The 26497-nt window shown below is 35.8% G+C and overlaps 1 protein-coding gene across 12 annotated transcripts in view; it reads left to right on the top strand.

Moving 5' to 3' along the window:
* KIAA2026 (KIAA2026 ortholog) overlaps positions 1-26100 on the top strand; it is a 114922-nt gene extending 88822 nt beyond the window's left edge. For all 12 annotated transcript variants that reach the window (XM_036260593.1, XM_036260592.1, XM_036260602.1 and 9 more), the window contains 3 exons: positions 9210-9325; positions 20518-20705; positions 21807-26100. In XM_036260593.1, coding sequence (XP_036116486.1) covers positions 9210-9325; positions 20518-20705; positions 21807-25438 — 3936 coding nt within the window. In that variant the 3' untranslated portion in view covers positions 25439-26100. The remainder of the gene's footprint in view (positions 1-9209; positions 9326-20517; positions 20706-21806) is intronic.
* Positions 26101-26497: the final 397 nt, after the last annotated feature.

Here is a 26497-nt window from a genome sequence, read left to right as displayed (position 1 = left end):
TTAAGCCCTTTTGAATTACATATCACACACATTTATTCAAATATGAATGTCAAATGAATGTCAAATTTTTTCAAAGCCCCAAGTAAATTTGTATTATGTTTTATTTTATTTTTTATATTGTATTATCTTTTATTTAATAGATATTTTACCACCTTCCAATGACAAGGTTCTGAAAAATTGAATTTAAATCTTTGAGGTGCTTAAGACCAAAACTAGGAGCTTCATATTTCTATTGTTGTTTTCTTTCAATGTTACAGAAGATATCAAAATCTCTTGAAAGACCCTAAAATTTTTTTTTTTTTTTTATCCTCACCCGAGGATATTTTTCCATTTTTTGTACAGATAGAGTGGGAGGGAGAGAGAGGAAGGGAGAGAGAGAGAAACATCGACGTGAAGGGACACATCGAGTGGCTGCCACCCGCACGACCAACCAGGGCCGGGGACAAACTGCAACCGAAGTACGTGCCCTTAGCGGGAACCGAACCCGGGTCTCTCCGGACCGCAGGCCGACGCTCTAACCGCTGAGCCAAACTGGCCAGGGCGAAAGACCCTAAAATTTAAAGATAGAATATAGTTCAGTGAATTGAGGAAGAATAGTACCAGAAAACTAAGAGGATTGAATAATAATAAAACTTTCCTACCATTTTACCAGACTTTATAGAAAAAGAAAAATAATGATACAATATGTGTTGAAGGAAAATTAACCCAGAGTATAAAGGAGCCTAGATAGAGGGCAAAGTCCATGTGTGGATACTCTAGTACTTTAAAGTAGAAAAAGACCTTACATGGAACCATTTTCTTTTAGTTAAGTTGTGATTCTCATGAGTAGTATATGCTTTTAATTAGAACAAGAGCAGTTTGAGGTAGATTGAACACTGATAGACAATTGGGAAAAAAAACTACAAAAAAGAAGACCTCTAAGAGTCAAAATATATTGTCAATAATAATTTAATAGAGGATTATAGGTTATAGCCCTAGAAACCTGAACAGTGCCTGAGAGTCACTGTATTACAATAGAACACAGTAGGCTGGTTTGGCTCAGCGGTTAGAGTGTCGGCCTGCGGTCCAGAGAGACCCGGGTTCCGTTCCCTCTAAGGGCACGTATTTCGGCTGCAGTTTGTCCCCGGCCCTGGTTGGTCGTGTGGGTGGCAGCCACTTGATGTGTCCCTTTCACATCAATGTTTCTCTCTCTCTCTCTCTCTCTTCCTCTCTCTCTATCTGAACAAAAGATGGAAAAATATCCTCGGGTGAGGATAAAAAAAAAAAAAAATAGAACACAATAACTTGTTTATAATGATTACCCAAGTCATCAATAGTTAAATTATATTAATTGTGTGTTCAGAAAATCTGGACATAATGTATCTTAGGAACATTTCTATCGGTTTTTTTTTTTTTTTTTTTTTATTCAGATAGAGTGGGAGAGAGGGAAAAAGGAAAAGAGAAAGAAACATCTATGTGAGAGAGACACATCGACTAGTTGCCTTCCACATGACCCCAACCAGGGCCGGGGACGAACCACAGCTGAGGTACGTGCCCTTGACTGGAATCGAACCCAAGATTCTGGTCCGCGGGCTGCGAGCTGGTGCTCTAACCTCTGAGCCAAACCGGCCAGGGCTCCATCTGTTTTTTTAATGTGTTTTTATTTATTTTAGAGAGAGACATCGATATGAAAAATATCAATCAGTTGTCTTCCTTATGCACCTCGACTGGGGACCAAATCCTCAACCTGGGTGTGTGCCCTGACCAGGAATTGAACTGGTGACTTTTTGGTACATGGGACAATGCTCAACTGACTGAGCCACACCAGCCAGGGCTCTAACAATTTTTTAAAATCCTTTGCATTTAAGGAGAAAACCTTAGTTAGCTAATACATTTACTTACGTAGTTTGAATACTTACTGTGGGCCTACTCTGTGCTATGCTAGGCATTGTGATAGAGCCTGAGAAAGTAAAAATAAGTAGGATACTGTCCCTGCTTTTAAGATAGTCCCACTCTTAGTTTCATTTAATTGGAACTTGTTATGCTCTGATGATACCAAATGTAGCATTACTTTGTGATTCAGATTGTACAATCAATTGTAGAACCCACCTTTCTGACATCAGCTATAGATTTGATAAACTTACCAACTTTCTTTGCCTACCAATTTACTGAAAATGATCTAATTCAGATACTCAGCCAGTGGTTAATTTTCAGTCCAGGATTCTTCTTTGTAAGTGAATGTGGTTAGATGCCATCAATTACAAAGATATTGTAGATTTTCTTCCTCAATAATAGTAACTGCCTCACTAAGAATGTGATATGTCATTCAGTTTTTTCTCTACAAAGCCAAATGACACCAAAACTTGCAATTTTATTGTTGATATAGTTTGTCTTCAAGCTTTCTAGTTAAATGCTAATTTAGAAATATAATGGAAATTTGGTATGTGCTGTACAGTGTGGGATTCCTTGAAAATAAAGTACAAATGCCTTCCTTTTCTGTTAAATTAGTCTTCAGTGAAAATGTGCAAGAGTACCTCAAGAGAAAATACTAACATGATAGCTCATGTCAGAACTTCTGGCAGTGTTAAATACTTTTTAACTTTTCCGTATTATTATGCAGACATTTCACTATATTGTCGAACTAGCACTTTTTCAGGGGACTTGACCAAGATGAGTGTGATGTTTTACCCCCAAAACTATGAATATGCAGGAATATATGAATATGGTGTAGTTTCTTTAGGTAAGCAATAAAAAGTAAATGCTTACCACCTTTTCATTTAACATTACTTGAACTAGGAGAATGTCAAATAATTAGTTTAATAAATACTTTGTTACAGTTAATTTGACTTGTGCTATGTTATTACAGATATGAATTTAAATTATTTGCAGTCTTTGGATATTGCTAGTAATTTTAAATTAGACATTTTTGTGTATGGATTCATTGGGCTTTTCTAAAAGTTGTTTGCATTTTATTTGAAAAGCATAATATATTGTCATTTAGTCTCTTTTCTACCATGGTATTTATATCTGGAACAAGAACCAAGTCTGTAACAAAAAAATACGATCCACATTTCTGTGCTGTAACAACATATTCATAAGTAAAAGCATATAATGATACTTTTATTATATCCATCATTTTTTTTGTTTGTTTCTTTTATCCTCACCTGAGGACTTTTTTTGTTTTGTTTTGTTTTCACATTCATCTTCAGATAGAGCTGGAGGGAGAGGGGGAGTGAGAGAGAGAGAGAGAGAGAGAGAGAAACATCGGTGTGAGAGAGACTCATCGACTGGCTGCCACCCGCACGATCCCAACCAGGGCTGGGGACAAACTGCAACCAAGGTACGTGCCCCTTAGCAGGAACTGAACCCGGGTCTCTCTGGTCCACGGATCAATGCTCTAACAACTGAGCAAAACTGGCCAGGGCTGTTCTATTCTTTTTGATAAAAAATTTTTTTCCTGTCCACAATAATGCCCTCTCAATTAAAAAAAAAAAAACATTCTTTGTGTAATTCTTCCTTCATATAACTGTTACTACTTATGTTGCTTAGATATCATGTTACAAGAAAATATGAATAACAGGACTATTTAAACAAGTTCCTTTCAACTAAGTTTAACATTCAAACCACCTAATTTATTAAAATGTGCAAAATATGTCCACGGTGGTGAGACAGTTGATAAATCTGGAATTTATTTGTTTTCTTCTTTTTCTTCCTCTTAGGAGTCCAATGTCCCCAACATCAGTAGATTGCCAACTCCCTCTCTTTGCAACACCCCAGCCAGCGTTATGCTGGTGCTGTCATACTCATTTCAGATTACTGCAGCAGAATGGAGTTGTTCTTGAGTTGAAAGGTAAGTTTTCCTCCCCACTCATTTCGCACACACAGACTCAGCTTTTTATTTTACAATATTGTGTAGTTTTGTAAGTTATTTTAGTTTCTTTTTCAATGTGTTTCCTTGGGTTATTAACGTGTCACATTCAAAAACTTATAAAACTGCATAATATAATAAAGGACTTATCTTGTGACCATAGACCAGCTCCTTTTTGTAGTAATCACGATGAGGTTGTAAAACTTCCCCTGTTTGACATTTGGGGCATCTTATGGAAAGGGAGCTGGCAATCTTCAGCTGCTGTGGACATTGGATGAGGAAGTATTGAAAGGTAAGCTTCAAATTTACTGCATATTCTATGCCTTTGGTTCCATGGTGTATGCTTGAAATTCATATTCTATTCTATGTTAAACTTTATAATAAATTCATTTTAAAAAATTGTGTTTTTTAAAGTGACTTTCAGTACATGTTTGAATTATTAAGTTCACATAACACATTGGGATTATCTTAGAAAATATTTTTTATCCCTGAAAATAGTGAGAATTCTAATTTTGAGAATGGTTTATTTATCCTCATATTCATATACTTGTTTATAAAGAAAAGTCAGGGCCAAATTTATACACATAAAACTTATTAAATACATTTTTATTAGACAAACAGTTATAGTACCATTCTACAAATGACCTTTTATTAATCCTTCTACTTGCCATCTTTATCTTTTATTCTATATTAATCAGTGCAGATAAAGATTGTAAGAGCCTTCTAATTTTTATTACATCCATATTCTCTCTTAAGTGTTTGAAAATATAGGGACTTTTTTTTATTTTTTAATTCACTTTTAAACGTTAGATCACTATAATTTTAAGTACTATTGTAATTAAACAATAAATTTGGGATTTTGAATTTTTCATTACAGAGATACCATATATGTAAATATAGGTACTTACATGATAGTTTCTTTCTTCTTTAGGAATTGCCTGTGTATAGGCCAAGAAAGGCAGCATTATATAGTGGAAGGAGAGGAGATTTTAGCACTCAATACCTAGAATTTTATTCTAAAGTCTACTGCTATCTACAAGTACTTCCCTGTATGTTACGTTAGCTACTTTCCTTCTATAACATTGTGTTCTCTGAGTTCCCTTATAGCTTTGATAATTTTATCCTAGAAGAAATGTGATAATTGTTCTTAGTTTTTCCATTATCTGCATATGTAAATCAAGTTGATCGGTCAGAAAAGCTATTGCCAGTGTTTAATGACCTGACTTAAAGTTCTAGAAATTTTTTTAAATTTTAAATAGACTTCTATATTAGACCCAATTTAAAGTAGACTATGACCATCTCTAACTTCTAAAAATTCATAACTTTTCTTCTCTTTACATTAGTTCCATTGTATAATGTGACACTCTGAGATCATCACTTGGTAGAAAAGGACATTCTATTTTAATTCCATTTGGGTTGTATTAACCAAAGAAGATGATAATTAAAACAAGCAGTTGTGAGTTTCTCTTATACTATCAAGTAGTTAAATCACCTTACCTCAAATACTAGTTCCAGGGAAGTGATTCAGAACTTCTTTATTTTTCAGTAATCCTCCCCTGAGGATATTTTTTTAATTGATTTTTAGATAGAGTAGAAGGGAGGGAAAGAGAGAGAGAGAGAGAAAAACATTGATGTAAGAGAGAAACATCTATTGTCTCCCTCACAACCCCACAGGAATCGAACCTGCAACCCAGGTACATGCCCTTGACCAGGACTCAAACCCCGTGATCCTTCAGTCCTCAGGCCAATGCTCTAACTACTGAGCCAAACCAATCAACACAATTCTGAACTTCTTTAAATGTGTGCCCCCACCCCCCACCCCCTGCTTTTTTTATCCTTACTCGAGGACATTTTTGCATTTATCTTCAGATAGAGCAGGAAGGAGAGAGGGAGGAAGAGAGAGAAACATCAACGTGAGAGAGACACATCGACTGGCTGCCATCCACACAACCCCAACTGGGACTGGGACAAACCGCAACCAAGGTACATGCCCTTAGAGGGAACCAAACCTGGGACTCTCTGATCCATGGGGTGACGCTCTAACTGCTGAGCCAAACCAGCCAGGGCATGTGTGCCTTCTTTTGATGAGCCTAAAAACTATGGACACCCATACCTTATGGCAGGGTATAGGAATGCCCTTTGTCAAGGTCATGGTATTCTTTATATGTATCTTCTAGTCTAAACATTTTATCAATCTTTCTATAAATTTTGTAAATAATAGACTTTTTGTTTGTTTCCCAAATAAAAAATGATTAAATATGCATTTTCAAATGTAAGTGAAATACCATACCATCACTGTCCCAATTTGGGAATATGCAGTAAAAGAAAGGGAAGAAGGCAGAAATATGTATATAAAGTCAGAAGGCCATAGACATTCCCAAACAGGTCAGTGGGTAAGACAGAATTGTATGGAAGTTAGAAATCTGTCTTCTGACTAATATTTATATCCCTTTCCCTGTGTATATCAGCTAGGTCAGTAGTTTATTTTTCTGGGCATTGATTTAATAACCAAAATAAAACCAAAAGGTAAAATCTTCCTAATCTTTTAAAAATTATTTTATGCAAAAATTAATGTTGTACCTTAGTAGAGACACAAACACAGGCTGACAAATATCTTGAAATAACAACATCTAGCTACACAATCTCCCCTTCTTATGCCTCACCTACGTGGTTTCTATGGTCCCATAATACTGATAGTCCTGCATTCCCATCTCATCACCACACTAATCCAGACAGCAACCATACTGCCCAAGTTAATTCTGCATCTGCCATTCTTCCTCCTCTGATCCCCAGTTAAAAGGAATTCAGCATGCTTAGTGCTCCCCAGCCTTTTTAACACTTTACTAATTAATTATACCACAAAAAGAATATTCTCTCCACCTTCATTCCTCATTTCTTTCCTCTTTCTGCTTTCTTTAACTTAGGAAAAATTTACTTCTACTCTCACCATTTCATTTTTGAGCCAAATGGTAGTTAAGTAGTAGAAAAATAATATTGTTGGCATGCCATGGTAAGGGGAGAAATCTCTACCTTCCTATTTTCTCTTTTTTTTCCCCCCCTTTTTAAAATTATTTTCTATTATTTATTTAAATAAAACCCTCTCTCATTTCACAAGGGATTTAGGTCAACTGTCATCTGCCTTTTCATCTTTCTTAGTTAGCTTTCTTAGTTAAGTTAGATGAAAGTTATTTCCTGTTCATTATTATTGTGTTTGTAAATCCTCACCTGAAGATATTTTTTCATTGATTTTTGGAGAGGTAAGGGGATATCAATGTGAGAGAGACACATCGATTGGTTTCCAGGTCAGGGATCAAACCCCACAACTCTTCAGTGCATGTGCCGACGCTCCAACCACTGAGCCACACCGGCCAGGGCTTGTTTATTATTTAATAGTTTTGTTTTCATGGATAAGTTTTTAGAATAAGCACCTCATACTATTTCATAACATTCTTTTGGGGGGAAAACACTTTTGAGGTATATTTATTAAGTTGGGTCTTTTAGAAAGTATTTGACAAGATGGAAGATATGTCTGTCTACATTAGTATATTATATGACATAAAATTAAATTTTTTGAAATTTTTTTCACAGTGCTATGATTTGTCATGCCACTAAGAGGGCACAGGAATGAGTGAGCCTAGTTTCTATATTTATGCACACATACATGTAAAATTCCACAATATCCTACTCTTTTTTTTAAATCCTCACCCGAGGATATTTTTCCATTTATTTTCAGATGGAGTGGGAGGGGGGGGAGGGAGAGAGAAAGAGAAAAACACCAGTGTGAGAGAGACACATCGATTGGTTGCCACCTGCACAGCGCCGACCAGGGCAGGACAAACTGCAACCAAGGTATGTGCCCTTGACTGGCATTAAGCCTGTGACTCATTGGTGTGTGACTCATTGGTCCACAGGCTGACGCTCTAACCACTTAGCAAACTGGCCAGGGCAACATCCTACTCTTTTAATAAATAATTCCCCTTCCAAGATTTTTTAAAAATCTACTTCAGAGGTAGACATGTAGTTGTTTTGTTTTTGTTTTTTAATTTTTTTTTAATCCTCACCAAGGGATATTTTTCTATTTATCTTCAGATAGAGTGGGAGGGATAGAGAGAGAGAGAGAGAGAAAAAACATCAATGTGAGAGGGACACATCAACAGATTTCCTCCCACATGACCCTGACCAGGGCAGGGGACAACCACAACCGAGGTACCTGCCGTTGTTCAGAATTGAACCCACAATTCATTAGTCCACTGGCTGATGCTCTAACTGCTGAGCCAAACCAGCCAGGGCCATATAGTTGTTTATTTTTATGTGCATAAGCATTCTGTTGGTTTTAAATTAAAAAATTTTGGGAATAAGAACTGTACACTTAATCACTTAGGTTATATAAATCTAAAATTTCCAAGACTGAAATCTTGAAGGTTTTAGAAATATATACAATTGGGAAATTTATGCACAAATTTAGAATATATTTTTCTCTAAGTAGTGGTAATTTTTCTGCCTTAATGTTCTAAATATATGCATATTGACTCAACAGTTGCTATGGGATGAAATCTAATTCTTTGCATGCTAAATGTGATCCATAACATATATAGTAGTGTGTATTCTATTATTAAAAAAAATAATAAGTGGACTATATGGTATATGAATTATATCTCAAAGCTGTTAAACCAAGAAGAAAAAAAAAAGGAAATGCAACAGTAAATGATGATGATGGTGGTGGTGATGTTGACAGGTGTATAGTAACATTGTGGAGAATGGGGTGTAGGCCACCTAGAGATATAACTTCTATAAACTTATTGTTCCTATGGTATGGGTATTTGTAAAGCATGTCTTTATTAGAAGTTTTTATAACCTATGTCAGATTGAATCTATGCGGGACAGTTTTTAAGAGATATTGATATAATTTTAAGAACTTGAGGTAGATTCAGGTTCAAGTCATACGACCTTAAACAAATCATTTAATCTCTGTGAGTCTTAGTTTTATCATTTGTTAAGTAAGACTAAAATATACAGACTTCAGAAGGGTTTTCATACAGCTAGAGTGCAGGTGCACTATCATGTTCGCTCCAGCCCTCCTTCCCTCTCCCCATCTCCCTATATATGAATGCAGTGCTTTGGGTAATGCTTAGCAAATGGTGGGGCTGTCAGTAATTATTAACTCAGTGAAGCATTACAGTATTGAAAATAATGACCAATATATGAAATAAGATTTATTACAGGGTACTTCCCCCTTTCCGCAACCTTCTACAGAAAAGATATTTTATGGGTATTGGTGTTTTGGTTCTCACTCAGAAAATAAGGCTTGACATTCACTTTTAGATGAAATCTAAGGGGTTTACTTTTAAAATTGTGTTTTTAGGGCAAATGGTATCATCGGAGGCAAGCTGTAAAAGAATTGCATAGTACATTGATACGTCTTTTAAATGAATTGCTGCCATGGGAACCAAAGTTAATGAAAGCTTTTCAAAGAAACAGGTAATTCAAACTTTATAATTTGTTTTACTTATTTTAGGCTCTTAATTTATGATTTATGGGAAGATGTCATGGAATATTTATTCATTTTCTATTGATCTATACTTTAACAGATATTTTGAATGCCTCCTGTGTACAAGGGACTTCCTAAGCCCTGAAAAAATAGTGTTGATAAAACCCTTACTCTGTGACTTACATTCTTTTTCTTTATTGTAGTAAAATGCAAAAAATATAGCATCTTAACCAGTTTTAAGTGTGCAGTTTAGTAATATTAAGTAAATTTATAATGTTTTGTTACTATTACCTATCCATCTCAAGAACTAAAACTGAAACTTAACTTGATACCTATTAACTCCTCATTTTCCCTGCCCGCTAGCACTTAGTAACCACAGTTCTATATTTTGTCTCTCTAATTTTGACTACTATAATTTCTTATATAATATACAATATTTGTCTTTTTGTGATTGGTTTATTTCACTTAGAATAATGTTCTCAAGGTTCATCCATGTTGCAGCATATGTCAGAATTTTCTTCCTTTTTAAGGCTGAATATTATTCCATTGTATGCATCTACCACATTTTCCTTAGTGGACACTTAAGTGGCTTTCACGTTTTTAGCTATTATGAATAATGCTGCTATGAACATAGGTATGCAAATATCTCAGGATCCTGCTTTTAATTCTTTGTGTATATTCCCACAAGTGGGATTGCCAGATCATATAGTAATTCTACTTTTAATTTTTTTAGGAACTACTGTATTATTTTCCACAGTGCCTATACAATTTTACATTACCACCAACAGTGCACAAGGGTTCTAATTTCACTTTCTCAAGCAACATTTTCTAGTTTTGTATTTTTATAGTAGCTCTCTTAATGAGTATAAAGTGAGTGGTATGTTGTAGTTTTGACTTGCATTTTTCTAGTGATTAGTGAAACTGAATATCTTTTTGTGTGTTTATTGGCCATTTGTATATCTTTGGAGAAATGTTTATTCAAGTTTGTTTGTTTTTTTTTGCCAATTTTTGAGTCATCTTGTTTGTGTTTTTGTTGCTGAGTTTTAGGAATTCTTTATATATTCTGGCCATTAATCCTTTATTGGAGATAAGATTTATTAATATTTTCTCCCATCCTTGGGCTACCATATTACTTTGTTGATAGTGCCTTTAATGCACAAACTTTATAATTTTCGTAAAGTCTAACTTGTCTTTTTGTTGTTGTTGTTGTTGTTGTTGTTGCTGCTGCCTGTGTCTTTAGAGTTATGTTATATCCAAGAAATCATTGCCAAATCCAGTTTCACGAAGCTTTTTCCCTATGTTTTCTACTAAGAGACATTTAAGTCTTTGATCCATTTTGAGCCAACTTTTATACAGGGTGTTGGGAAGGTATCTAGCTTCATTCTTTTGTATGTGGATATCCACTTTCCCAGCACCAGTTGTTGAAAAGATTGTTCTTTCCTCATTGAATGGTCTTGGCACCCTTGTAAAAAGCTATGTGACCATGTAACAAAAGTTTTATTTCTAGACTCTGTTCTGTTCCATTGGCCTATATGTCTGTATTTATGCCAGTACCATACTGTTTTGATTATTGTACTTTTGTAGTAAGTTTTGAAATCAGGAAGTGTGAGTACTCCAGCTTTAGTGGGGTGTTTGTTTGTTTTGTTTTTGTTTTTCTAAGATTGCTTTGGCTATTTGGGGTCCCTTGAGTTTCTATATGAATTTTAAGATGGGCTTTCTATTTCTGCAGCAAACACCATTGGGATTTTGATAGGGATTGAATTGAATATATAAATTAATTTGGGTAGTATTGACATCTTTCAATATTAAGTCTTTCCACTACAAAGAATGAAAATTATAGGCCAATATCTCTGATGGACATAGATGAAAAATGCTCAACAAAATATTAGCGATCCGAATTCAGCAATACATTAAAAAGATCATACGCCATGATCAAGTGGGATTTCTTCCTGGGTTGCTAGGTTGGTACAATATCTGCAAATCAGTTAATGTGACACACCAAATAAACAAAATGGATAGAAGTCATATGATCATATCAATGGATGCAGAAGAAGCATTTTACAAGATCCTGTACCCATTTATAATAAAATCTCTCAGCACAGCGGGAATAGAGGGAACATATTTCAACATAATACAGGCCATGTATGACAAACCTGTAGTCAGTATCATACTCAGTGGGGAAAAACTGTTTTTCTTAAAATCAGGGATGTCCACTTTCACCACTCTTATTTAACGTAATACTGGAAGTCTTAGCCACAGCAGTTAGATAAGAGGAAGAAAATCAAAAGCATCCATATTGGAAAGGAAGAAGTAAAACTGTCGTTATTTACAGATGGCATGATACTGTATGTAGGGAACCCAAAAGATTCCACTAAAAATACACTAGAACTGATAAGTGAATTCAGTAAAGTAGTAGAATACAAAATACAGTGATACCTCGGTTCTCGAACGCCTCGGTTTTCGACCAAATGGAGATTCGAGAAACTTTTGTCTTGGAATCCGAACAAATATTTGGAACCCGAACTTCCGAGATGAGCCGAATGGCGTTCATTCGGCCCAGCGCACCTTGCTTGCGTCATCAGTGTGAGTGCAGAGAGAGAGTCACGCTTTGTGGAGTCACGCTTTCCTATTGGTTTCATTGCTTCGGTTCTCGAACAATTCGGTTCTCGACCGTCCTCCTGGAACGAATTATGTTCAAGAACCGAGGTATCACTGTAAATATTCATAAATTGGTTGCATTTTAATACACCAGTAATGAACTGTCAGAAATGGAAACTAAGAAAACAATCTCATTTACAGTTGCATCAAAAAAATAAATGCCTAGAAAAATTTTAACCAAGGAAGTAAAAGACTGATACTCAGAAAATGATAAGATAGTAAGGAAAGAAATTGAAGAAGATACAAAAAAAAATGGGCCCTGGCTGGTTTGACTCAGCAGTTAGAGCGTTGGCCTGCAGACCAATGAGTTGCAGGTTTGATTCTGGTCAGGAGCACATACCTTGGTTGTGGTTCATCCCCAGCCCCGGTTGGATCATACGGGAGGCAACCAGTCGATATGTCTCTCTCACATTGATGTTTCTCTTTCTCCCTCTCTTCCTCCCTCCCACTCTATCTGATGATAAATAGAAAAATATATCTGGTGAGGATTTAAAAAAAAAAAGGAAGCATATAGTTTATTCATGAATGGGAAGAAGTAACATCATTAAAATGTCCATACTCCTCAAAGCAGTCAGTAGATTCATTATAATTCCTATCAGAATACTTATGATATATTTGACAGAACTAGAACAAGTAATCCCAAAATTTATATGAAACCACAAAAGACCCTGAATAGCCACAGCAATCTTATGAGACAAAAAGTTGGATGTTATCACACTACCTGATATCAAACTAGATTACAAAGCTGTAGTAATCAAAACAGTATGGCACTGGCATAAAAGTAGACATATTGATCAATGGAACAGAATAGAGAGCTGAGAAATAAATCCATGCATAAACATTTCACAAAGGAGGCAAGAGCATATAATGAGGTAAAGATAGTCTATTCAATAAAAAGTGTTTGGAAAATTGGACAGATGCACGCAAAAAAGAAATGAAACTGCTTCAACTTCTTGCACCATATATAAGAATAAAGTCAAAATGGGTTAAAGACTTAAATGTAAGACTTGAAACCATAAAACTCGTAGAAGAAAACATAGGCAGTAAAATCTCTGACATTTCTCTTATCAGTATTTTTTTTTCCTGATACACCTCCTCATGCAAGGGAAACAAAAGAAAAATAAACAAACGGGACCACATCAAATTAAAAATGTCTTGTGCAGCAAAGGAAACCATCAGCAAAACAAAAAGACAACCTCCTGAATGGAAGAAAATATTCATCAATGATACATCTAATAAGGGATTAATATTCAAAATTATAAAGAACTCATACAACTCAATACACACCAAAAAAAGAAAAGAATCCAATTTAAAAATGGGCAAAGGGGCCCTGACTGGGTGACTCAGTCAGTTGGAGTGTCATCCCATACACCAAAAGATTGCAGGTTCAGTTCCCATCAGGACACATACCTAGGTTGCAGGTTCGATCACTGATCAGAGTGCATTCAGGAGGCAACCAGTTGATGTTTCTCTCTCGCATCAATTCTTTTTTCACTCACTCTCTTCCTCTGTCTTTAAAATCAATAAAAACATATCCTCAGATGAGGGTTAAAAATAATTATAATAATAATCAACATAGCCCTGGCTTGTTTGGCTTAGCCATTAGAGCGTTGGTTTGTGGACCAGAGAGTCCCAGGTTCAGTTCCTGATAAGGGCACGTACCTCAGTTGCAGTTTGTCCCCAGCCATGGTTAAGGTCGTGCAGAAGGCAGTCACTCGATGTGTCCCTTTCACGTCAATGTTTTTCTCTCTCTCGGTCTCTTCCTCTCTCTTTCTCCCACTCAATCTGAACAAAAATGGGAAAATGTCCTCTGGTGAGGATAAAAAAATATATATATATATAAAATCTTCCAGTCCATGAATATGTTTCCATTTATTTATATTTTCTTTTTTTAAATTATTTTTATTAATCTAGTTTTGTTGCAGATGTTTTTCCTTTTGCCCCCATTGACACCCTCCTCCCAATCCCCCCCACACCACTCCATCCCCAGCTTTGTTGTCTATGTCCTTCGGTTGTGCATACATACATGTATAAGTTCTGTGGTTTATCTCTTCCCTTCTCTCCCACCCCCTCTTCTGAGGCTTGTCAGTCTGTACCCTACTTCTATGTCTCTGGGTCTATTTTGTTCATCAGTTTGTTTTGTTCATTATATTCCACAAATAAGTGAGATCGTGTGATAGTTGTCTTTCTCTGCTTGGCTTGTTTCGCTTAGGATAATACTCTCCGGGTCCCTCCATGTCATCTCAGAAGATAAGAGATCTTTCTTTCTTTCTTTCTTTCTTTCTTTCTTTCTTTCTTTCTTTCTTTCTTTCTTTCTTTCTTTCTTTCTTTTCTTTTCTTTTCTTTCTTTTCTTTCTTTTCTTTCTTTCTTTCTTTCTTCTTTCCCCCTAGCAGGAACCGAACCCAGGACTCTATGGTCTGCAGGCCAACACTCCAGCCTCTGAGCCAAACCAGCCAGGGCGAGATCTTTCTTTCTTACAGCTGCGTAGTATTCCATTGTGTACATGTACCACAGCTTTTTTATCCACTTATTTATTGATGGACACTTGGGCTATTTCCAGATAGATCTTAGCTATTGTAAATAGTGCTTCTATGAACATAGGGGTACATATATTCTTTCTGATTGGTATTTCAGGTTTCTTAGGGTATATTCCTAGAAGTGGAATCATTGGGTCAAATGGCAGTTCAATTTTTAATTTTTTGAGGTAACACCATAGTGGCTGCACCAGTCTGCATTCCCACATCAGTGTACTAGAGTCCCTTTTCTCGCCAGCACTTGTTGTTTGAAGATTTGTTGATGGCAACCATTCTGACAGGTGTGAGGTGATACCTCATTGTTGTTTTAATTTGCATCTCTCTGATGATTAGTGACACTGAGCATTTTTTCATATGTCTCTCAGCCATTTGTATGTCCTGTTTGGATAGGTGTCTCTTTAGGTCCTCTGCCCATTTTTTAATTGAGTTCTTTATCTTCCTTTTGTTGAGTTGTATGAGTACTCTATATATTTTGGAAATTAATCCTATCTGATGTATCATTGGCAGTTATGTTCTCCCATATAGTGGATTCCATTTCCATTTTGATAGATGTTTCTTTTGCTGTGCAGAAGCTTTTTAGCTTGATGTAGTCCCATGTGTTCAATTTTTCCTTTGTTTCTGTTGCCTTAGGTGATATATCAGTGAAAATTCTGCTGCATACGTCTGAAATTTTGTTGCCCACATTTTCTTTTAGGATTTTTATGGATTCACGAGTCACAATTAAGTCTTCTATTCATTTTGAGTTTATTCTTATGTATGGTGTAAGTTGATGGTCGAGTTTCATTTTTTTGCATGTAGCTGTCCAATTTTCCCAATACCATTTATTGAAGAGGCTGTCTTGACTCCAATGTATGCTCTTGCCACCTTTGTCAAATATTAATTGAGCATATTGTCTTGGATCAATTTCTGGGTTCTCTTTTCTGTTCCATTGATCTATCTGCCTGGTCTTGTGCCAGTACCAGGCTGTTTTGATTACAGTGGCTTTGTAACATAATCTGATATCTGGTATTGTGATCCCTACTATTTTTTTCTTTTTTCAAAACTGCTTTGGCTATTCAGGATCTCTTTTGATTCCATATAAACTTTTGGAGTATTTGTTCTCGTTCTAAATTTATATTTTCTTCAATTTGTTTTCTATTGCCTTTTTTTAAGTTTTCGTTGTATAAATCTTAATTTCCTTTTCACATTGATCATTGTCAATCTGTAGAAATGCAACTGATTGTTGTGTGTTGACTTAATATCTTGCTATTTTATTGAATTTATTCTTTTTTTTTTTTTTTTTTTTTTGTAGACTGCTAGTGTTTTTTACATATCATATTTGTGACCAAAGATAATTTTACTTCTTTCTTTCCAATTTGGATGCCTTTGTTTCTATTTCTTGCCTAGTTGCTCTGGCTAGAACTTCTAGTACTATGTTCAACAGAAATAGCCAAGGCAAGCATCCTCGTCTTTTTTCTGTGCTTGCAGGAAATGTTTTCAGTCTTTTACCCTTGAATGTGATATTCGCTGTGGGTTTTTTATATATAGCTTTTTTTTATGTTGAGGTAGTTTTCTTGTGTTTCTCATTTGTTGAATGTTTTTATTATGAAAGAATGTTGACTTTTATCAAATGCTTTTTCTGCAACAATGTAATGATCATGCTGTTTCTTTTTTTCATTCTATTAATGTGATATATTACATCAATCAGTTTTGGTATGTTGCATTTCAGGAGTAAGTCCCATTTGGTCATGGTGTATAATTCTTTTAGTATGTTGCTGAACTTGATTTGCTTGTATTTTGTTGAGAATTTTTGCATTAATGTTTTGTTTTGTTTTGTTTATTTTTATTTTTTAGAGAGAGAGAGAAACATCGGTGTGAGAGAGACACATCGAGTGGTTGCCACCCACACAACCTCAACCACGGCCGGGGCCAAACTGCAACCGAGGTACGTGCCCTTAGCAGAAACCAAACCCAGGACTCTCTGGTCTGCGTGCCAATACTCTAACCACTAAGCCAAAGTGGCCAGGCGTGCATTAATGTTTTTAAGAGATAGTAATCTGCAGTTTTCTTTTTCTGTAGTGTCTTTATCAGGATTTGGCATCAGGATAATGCTACCCTCAAAGAATGAGTTAAGAACTGTTTTATCTTTTTAAGTTTTTTGGAAAAGTTTGGAAAGGATAGGTATCAGTTTTTCTTATATGTTTGATAAAATTCACTAGCAAAGCAATCAGGTCTAGGACTTTTTTTCCAAGAGATATTTTTGTTTTATTTATACGATCTTCACTAGTTATAGATCTAGTCAGATTTTCTATTTCTGCATGATTTAGTTTTGGTAGGTGTTGTGTTTCTGTGAATTTGTCCATTTCATCTAGGTTATCCAGTTTATTGGCATACAGTCGTTCATAGTACTCTTAATAGTTCTTTTAGAAATGGTACAAATGGCCCCACCTTCATTTCTGATTTTAGTAATTTGAGTTCTCTTTTTTTTTCTTAGTCCATCTAACTAAAGGTTTGTCAGTTTTGTTGATCCTTCAAAAAACTAACTTTTGGTTTCATTGATTTTTTTTCTACTTTTCTACTCTGTATTTTATTTAATCTTTATTATTTTCTTTCTGCTAGCTTTGGGTTTAGTTTGTTCTTCTTTTTCTAGTTTCTTAAGTTATAAAATTAAGTGGTTGATTTGAGATCTTTATTGTTTTCTAACATAAGAGTTTATAGTTTTAAATTTTCCCCTTAGCACTGCTTTCATTATATTCCATAGTTTTGATATGTTGTTTTTATTTTCATTCATCTGTAAGTAGTTTTCATTTTCTCTTAAGATTTCTTTTATCTATTGGTTGTTTAATAGTATTGTTTAATTTTCACATATTTGTAAATTTTCTAGTTTTCCTTTTGTTATTGATTTCTAGCTTCATCTGTGGCTTATATTCTTTTTTGTTGTTAATCCGGCCCCAAGGATATTTTTTCCATTAATTTTTAGATAGAGTTGAAGGAAGGGAGGGAAAGAGAGAGAGAGAGAGAGAGAGAGAAACAATGATGTGAGAGAGACACATTGATTGGTTGCCTCTCACACAACCCTGTCCCAGGTGAGGATCGAACCTGTGACCCTTCAGTCTGTGGGTTGACGTTCTAACCATTGAGCCAAACCAGCCAGGGCTATGGCTTATATTCTGATAGAATAAAGGGACAAACTCAAATGTCAGATGTTGATAAGTGCTATGAAGAAAAATAAAGCAGGGTAAGGGGGCTAAAAATACCTGGTTTGAACGAGGTGATGATTGCTCTTTTACCAGATTGTCAGAGAAATTCCCTGATAAGTTGATGTTTGAACAGACAGCTAAAGGAAATGAGGGAGAAAGCCATGTGGATATCTGAGGAAAAATAAGATGCAGAACCCCTAAGGTGTTAGAAGCATGTTTGGCATTTAGAGGAAATGCAAAGGAGCAGGTGTAACCAGAGTAAGTGAGGAGGAAAGTGGTAAGAATCAAGAGTGAGATAAGTATAGGGAAAGGTAGCCAGGTCATGTAGGCCTTTAAGGACTTTGGTTTTTAAAAATTCTGACTGAAATGAGAAGCCATTGGAGGGTTTTAAGCAGAGGCAGGACATGTGCTTTAAAACTTAATGTTTAAACTCACTCTGCCTACTGTGTTGAGATTAGTGTGTAGATGGACAAAGATGAAAGGAGGGAAATCTATTACACTACAACAGTAATGCAGGCAAAAGAAATGTTGATGGCTTGGACCAGGATAGTAGCAGTGTTGAAGGCAAGGAGTGGTTGGATTCTGGATATATTTTGAAGGTAGAATTGGTAGAATTTTTTTTTTTTAGTCTTTATGAAGATTATGTTTCTGTTTTTTTTTTCTACAGAGAGATGAAGGGAGAGGGAGAGAAAGAGAAACGTGGATGTGAGAGAGAAACATTAATTAGTTGCCTCCCCAATGTGCCCTGACAGGGTATCGAACTCATGACCCTTTGGAGCACAGGACAATGCCCCAACCAACTGAGCCACACCATTCAGGGCAGGATTGGTAGAATTTGCTTAAAGATTGCATATGGAATGTCAGAATAAAATGAGAGTAAAATAATGGTGCCCAGTCTTTTTGGTCTAAACAACTGGAATATGGAATTGCCATTAGCTAAGATAGGGGAAACTGAAGGAGTCACAGGTTTGGGGGCAGGGGAAGAAAAGGATTCAGAGTTTGAATTTCAACATATTAAGTTTGATATGCTTTTAAGACATCTAATTGGAGTTATTAAATCAGCTGTTTAGTATAAGTTCTAGTCTCAGGGAGTAAACCAAATTTAAGTTTGGGAGTTGTCAGTATATAGATTATATTTAAGCTATGAAACTTGTAGGAATCACCTATTATGTGAGCATAGATAAGAAGATACACTGGATTCTATGGCATTCCAATATTTAGAGATGGTGGAGATGAGTAGTATTCAGCAGAAGAGAAGGGAAGTGTTCAGTAAGATAGGAGGAAAACCAAGAGAAAGAGTGGTGTCTTGGGAACCAGATAAAGAAAATGTTGGTGAGGACTGCTTATGATAGATTGAGGAATATGAGGATTGAAGATTCATTACCGAATTTTGGCAACATGGAGATCATTGATGACCTTGATGAGCTGTGTTGGTAGAGAAGTGAGTAAAAGTTAGGAGTTTATTTACGAGAATTAGGGGAGAGGAATTTGAGTTTTGCTATAAAGTGGAGCAGAGAAATAGGACAGTACCTGGAAGGACAAATTGGAATCAAGAGAGGTATTATTTTGTTTTGGATTTTGGGTGGCGGTGGTTGTTTTAATGAGAGAAATAACATGGTTGTATACCGGTGGAAATTATCTAATGCAGAGGCAAAAATGGACTCAGGCAAAGGAAGGGACATTTAGTAGAATAATACTCTTGAAGAGGTGAGAGAGGATGCTTAAGTGGAGAGGTTTCCTTATATAAGAAGACAGAAAATATGAGTACAAATGAAGGTCTTAAGCTGCAGATGAGGTATGAGCATGTGAAAGTTCTTGTCTGGTTGCTTACAGTTTCCCTGCAATAAGAAGCAAAGTCACCAGCTGAGACTAAGAAGAAAACTGAGAAGGAAATTATGAGTCCCATGTAGATATTTCTAAAAGGAAATTAATTTTATAGTTATCCTTTAGTAACCCATTCTGGTATCTTATAGCCTTTATCTACTTCATAAAACCCATAAGCATTAATTTAAAGCAAATAAATTGAGAGTAATTATTAACTAACATTTGTTGAATATTTATGTGCCACTATTATCCCTATTGTACAAAGAAGCAAACTGATGCTTAGAAAGTTTAAGGTACTTGCCCAAAGTCTTATAGCTGTTCAGTGACAAAAGTGAGGCTTAAATTTCAGTATGCAAAAATAAATTGGAGAATATGTATGCTCAGATATTTTTCTTTAACTAACAAAAAATAAAGTATAAAGGTTAGGAGTAGAAAAGAGAAACTCAGGTGGAAGTAAAAGGAATATAGAAGGATCTATAAAATACTATATAATAATTTGGAAATGTTTTCATTTCTCCATAGTTTCATAGAAATATAGCTATGTTTTTATGTGAAAAGGGTCTCTGGAAGATCACCTTTCTGCTTTGTTTTCCTGTGCTTAATTAAGAATTATTTCTAGGGAGACCCAAAGATTTAGAAATAATCACTCTCAGAATTAAATAATGGATTTTTGTTTGTTTGTTAATCTCTGTAGATAGGTACTGTTTCTTAAAACTTCTTGATTAACTTTCTTTAATGACATTTTTAACTATTATAATCAGTAATTATAAGACTATCTAAACTCAGTGTACTTAGAAAAAAATTACCTAACAACAGTGTTTAGAAAGACAGGTGGAATGTTCAAACACTTTATTCTGAAATTGCAGATAAAATCTTCTCAATTTCTTATGCCTACACCTTGGGTTTTGTCTTCTTGAACAATAATCATTGGCAAAACTGAATTAAGCATGTATACTTTTTTTGTTATGTCACACATTGTATTTCAGGAGCCGCCTAAAGAAAGACTATGATGATTTCAGAAGACATCCTGATCATGATAAATTTACTAGAGAACTATGGACTGCTGAAGAAAGTGAAGGAGATCCTGGAAAGGAATCTCCTAAAGTGGAAATCAGTAAGTCTGTAGACTCAACAGAACCTCTAGATATCCTGGAGAAAGATCACTTTGATTCAGGTAGGCATAACTTTTTTCTTTAAAACAACACTACCACAAAGAGAAATTTTAATATATTTTATGGAGATAAAAATAATAATCTGATTAATGAAGTATATTGATTGGGGAAATCTGATGTTTTGAAGGTGTACTATATCCTTATAAAAGATTCTTTGAAGTCGTCATTACATTTCTAGGAGTTCTGGAGCCAATGCCTGACTCGAAACTGTAGGTTTCATTGCTTATTATAGACCACACATCCTTGAGCTGCAATTCCTTTGAAATAGATTCATGCTCTTCTTATCCCTGTTTTTGCAGCACTGTTTCTGATATTTGCTTTAAATGGAACTTGGCAAGTCCCTAATACTGTGAAGGTTTTTTTTTTTTTATGAGGAATGACCAAGGTTGATGGCCTAATGAGACCAGAGTGGACATCATTCTAATAAGGAGGCTGGATTAGATTATCTGTAATTCATTTCAACTCATCAGATTATATTATTCTGTAAATCTAGTTAAATAACTTTCGTTAGTTATATAAGAGGGTTAGTGTGAAAATTTGTGGTTAGAAATGAATTAACCAGTTGTGTGTTATGTCTTTGTAAATTAAAAAGGAATTACTTCTTGTCAACCCAGTTTGACCAGATATGGACATACATTTTTTACTGTAGGAATAATTAAACACCAGTAAAAGCTGGACACTTTTCATTCTTTAGAGTCTCTAAAAATAGATTAGATGGATAACTATCTCTCTTTGATATTAAGATTTTCCTATGAAGAAGAGAATTAGAATAAATTCCTTTCCAAATCTAAATTCTTAGCCCTAATTGCTGGCTTGATCTCTTTAAAAGATGTACAATTTCCTTTTGCATTTATATGGTCAGCAGAATTAGCAGAAGTTGACCAAAAATAATTTTCTCATTAATAATGTTTTTGGAAATGTTTATGATATCAAGATTACCATGTCAAAGGTCATCTTACCTTTATTTCTATCAGTGGTGCTTAGACTGAATCACCCTATAGATTTCTTAATAAATTGTCAGTTCAGATCAACTTTTAAAAATAATAATTATTATTATTCATTTGCTATTTATATGAACAAAATGCTTGTTTTAAAATTTTCAGATGATATGAAATTGTCAGAAATAGATTTTCCTATGGCCAGAAGCAAGTTGTTAAAAAAGGAATTGCCTTCTAAAGATGTACTGAAGACACTGCCTAAAACACTTAAGCGACAGTCCAAACAAACTAGTCATCTGGATGATAGCACAAAAGAGCTTTCTCCAAGGAAGAAAGCAAAGTTAAGCACAAATGAGACAACAGTTGAGAATGCAGAAGATGATATACAGATTGACTATTTGAATGAATCAAACCATACAGAGCCACTGTTTCCAGAGTCATTTGCCTCAGTGGATTCAACACCAGTGTCTACTTTCCAGAAAGGGACCAAACCTATTCAGGCCTTGCTTGCAAAGAATATTGGGAACAAAGTGACCTTAACAAATCAACTGCCCCCTTCTACAGGTAGTACTTATGCTGTGGAAAAGCCCATTGTATCTCCTCCAGAAGCAAGCTCCATAAAGCCAGCATTGACCTGCCACACCAGTACAAAAGGTCCTTTACAGATGGTATACAAAATGCCCTGTGGCCAGTGGTTGCCCATAGATCTTCATAACAGCTCTGTAAAGATTCAGATGCAACCTGTGCTGGATCCTAAAACAGGAGAAAAAATTATGCAGCAAGTTCTCATTCTGCCTAAGAATTTTGTGATTCAGCACAAGGAAGGCAGAGCAGTTGCAAAAGAAATACCACCACTTCAACAAAAAGGCACAGAACAACATTGTTTATCTTTCCAGCAGACAGCAAATGTAAACTCTTCTTCAGCAAAAGTTCTTGTCAAATCAACAGGAGCTATGTCTTCTACCCATCTATCCAATGCAGTTTTCAGTAAGACAATTACACCTTTGTCAAATGTGAGTAGTACTAGACTACAGCCTTTGTCACCTGTAACCTCCATAAGTAATTTATTGACACCATCAGTTAAAAATAGCCAGAGTGAGATGGGAAAAGTCAAGAATGCAGTTTCAGCAGCCACATTCCCCCAGCCCATTGCTTCACCCACCATTTCTTCATCAGTTCAGCCTCTGTTATCAGCAACAACACTAAGTGGATCTACAAATCCTGATAGCTCCCTCAACTGTTTTGCACAACAAATTTCTGATTCTTCTGAAGCAAAGCAAGAATTGAAAACTGTGTGTATAAGGGATTCACAGTCAATTCTCGTTAGGACACGAGGTGGGAACACTGGAGTTGTAAAAGTACAGACAAATACAGATCAAAATTCACCCAACAGTTTATCTTCAAGTTCAGTTTTCACTTTTGCTCCTCAGCTTCAGGCATTTCTGGTGCCAAAATCAACAACTTTATCATCCTCTGCTTTTTCACCAGTAGCTGGAATGACTACTACATCTAGTCTCCCACCTTTTGGCCAGATACCAACTTCTGTTTCCATTCCAGCTGGCTTTAATCCATCTGTGGGGAAAAATCTAAAACTTACTTTAGGCCAACCTTGTGGTAATTTGGGCCACATGGTAGATAAGACTTCACACATACCCTCTTCTCCATTAAAGTCTTCTATTTCTTCTAGTACTCTGCAAGCATCAACAGCAAATAGTTCAGTAAATGTAATTAGCCTGTCAACAGGAAATTTTGGACAAACCAATGCAAATGTTATCCATACTCCAACTAAACAGCAACAAGCAGATTATATCACAAAAAGTTACCCTGTCACAAGATCAGAAGCAACAGTAGCAACAAATGGAGATGTGATCAGTGGGACTGCAGTTCAGAAAGTTATGCTGGTGTCAGCTCCATCTGTTCTTTCTTCTGGCAGTGGAACTACAATTAATGTGACACCTGCACCAACACCTACAGGTGTTTCTGCCCAGAAATTAGTTTTTATTAATGCTCCAATTTCCAGTGGCACTTCAACTATTGTGGCAGAACCATTAAAACAGACTCTCCCTGCCCCCTTGCATAAAACATATGGTAAGACTCCAGAGCAGCCCCAGATAGTACTAATTCCATCTACAGTGGGAGCACCAGTAAAAGTAAACTCATCACCAACTGTGTCTCAGATAAAAGATGTGAAAATTGGACTAAACATAGGTCAAGCCATTGTAAATACTTCAGGCAGTGTGCCAGCTATACCATCTATTAACATATTGCAAAATGTAACCCCAAAAGGAGAAGAAAAAAGTACCAAGGGCTATGGTTTGCCATTGTCAACAAGTGGTAATTCAATTCCAGTAAGCTCAAATTTTGTGAGTCAAAATATTACTCCCGTTAATGAATCAGTAGTTTCTGCAGCAAGAGCAGTAAACATGTTTTCAGTAACAGGAGCAAATGTATCTTTAGGTTCTCTTTCAGTGACCTCAACCTCTTCTTCAGTTGGGACACGACCTCCTGTTTTAGTCAGCGGAAATGATACCTCTTCAAGAATTATGCCCATTTTGTCAAATAGACTTTGCACATCAAATCTCGGAAACACTGTGGCTATATCAACTGTAAAAACAGGACATCTTGCGTCATCTGTTCTGATTTCAACTACACAACCAACAGTGTCTCCTAAATGTCTGACATCAGCTCTGCAAATCCCTGTTAATGTTGCCTTGCCTACACCTGTGACTATATCTCCTAAAATAATCAACACAGTTCCACAAGTGGCAACAGTACCAGGAACCACACGTTCTGTATCTCTTTCTAAAAGACAATCTCGGACTTCCGTCCAATTTCAACCACCAGGGATTTCAGCTACAGTGCCAACAAATATAAACACAAATAAACCTCAAACCGAATTGCCATCCCTTTCACCAAGTCCAGGTAAAATAATCAATATTTCCAATTTTGCTTCTCTGCCAAGCCAGCCAATGTCCCCTGCTTTAGTAAAATCATCCTCCAGTTACAGTTCTACTCCAGGTGGCTCTACCATTCACACTTCTACAGCACCATCAAATGTAACTAGTGTGGTAGGAGGTCAGTTCAGTGAACCTTGTATTCAGCAAAAAATAGTCATCAACACCAGTACACCTTTGGCACCCGGTACTCAGATCATGATTAATGGAGCCCGGTTTATTGTTCCACCACAAGGTCTTGGAGCTGGCAGCCATGTTCTCCTTATATCTACTAATCCAAAATATGGACCTCCCTTAGTTCTTAACAGTGGCCAAGGCACTCAGCCTACACCAGTAGAAAATCCTGTCCAGAAGACCACACTAGCATCAAATAATTCTTTAAGTGGACAACCTGTAAAACAATCTCTAAGAACCTCTACAAAAATTGTAAACTCTCTTGAGAATGCAAGTTCTCTACCCACAGTACATACAACACCACAAATCATAAACACAACTGCTAAAGTTTCTGTTCCACCTCCTGTACCAACGGTGTCACTGACTTCAGTAATTAAGTCTCCTCCAGGTACTCTTTTAGCTAAGACATCTTTGGTTTCTTCCATTTGCTCTAGTAATCCTCCACTGCCAAGTAGTACTTCAGTATTTCATTTGGACACATCAGTCAAAAAATTGTTGGTTAGCCCTGAAGGAGCCATTTTGAATACCATAAGTACTCCAGCATCTAAGGTTTCTTCACTCTCTTCGTCTCTCTCTCAAATTGTTGTATCTGCCAGTCGAAATCCTGCCTCTGTCTTCCCTGCTTTACAGGCATCTGGCTTAGAGAAGCCTGACACAGCTGCATCTTGAATTTAGACTAAACGAGCCAGTTTTTAAATAATGGGGCATTGTTTTGACTCCCATATAAATTTTAACTGTTTATTATACTGTTGAAAACATACTATACATAGAGTGTGTGTGTGTGTGTGTGTGTGTGTGTGTGTTAAATGTATCTTTTCATTAGCTTGCAACAAGGCTTTGTTTTCTTGGGGAGGGAAAAATCTGTTCCATTTCGCTCATTGGTATATGTTTTCAGAGGTGGTTTGTTTAAAGTAGACAGGATTTACCTGTCTGTATAACAAATTGAACAAAGTCAAGTTTGACTAGTTTGGAGTAAGCTAGCCTTTTGTGCACTTGCATTGACATGTTTCTTCTTGAATTTGGACTATTGCAGCGTGTATCTACAATATGGTATTCTGTGTCATTAGTGAAATCTTATTTTTGTTTCTGTAAAAAAAATTATATATATATATATATTTATGCATTGTGAAAATGCAGTCCATGGTGTAAAATTGTACATATTCCTAAATTCCTAACAACCTGTACTAAACTATATGTACAAAGAACTCTGCTGTCTTATTTATGTTTTGTTTACATAATGTATAGTTTTTTAAGTATTTTAGTAATTTTGGACCAGTGAACTGTTAGCAACAATGCAGAGGAATCTGCATGTAATAAACTGAGTTGCTGTATTTGTTTGTTTGAATACCGTTCTTAAGTGCGTTCTTGTTCCATTGAAAGAATATGTGATATAAAATGAAAATAGTCCTTTACGAAAAGAAATTAAGGCTGGGAAATTTGAATGAATAATAGCTAGCAGTTGTACAAAGCTTTACAGTTCACAAACTATATTTTCACATCTCATCTGATTTTCACAGTACTCTTGAGAGGTTAAGTGATGTGTCCAAAGTCACCCAGCTAAGTGGGTGGTAGAGCCAGTGTTTGAACATGATGCTTTTAAATCCTTTTTCCATGATTTTACATTACTTCGGTTATAAAATTTTACTCTACTATCATTATTTTAACTTTTTTCTCTTAACAAATTCTACACTAACCAAAATGAGTAATCTTTTAGGCTAATGTATTTGC

Source organism: Molossus molossus, unplaced genomic scaffold, assembly GCF_014108415.1.
Source record: "Molossus molossus isolate mMolMol1 unplaced genomic scaffold, mMolMol1.p scaffold_m16_p_14, whole genome shotgun sequence".
Taxonomy (NCBI): Eukaryota; Metazoa; Chordata; class Mammalia; order Chiroptera; family Molossidae; genus Molossus; species Molossus molossus.
The sequence above is the reverse complement of the archived record's forward strand: the minus strand, read 5'-3'. Positions and strand labels throughout refer to the sequence as shown.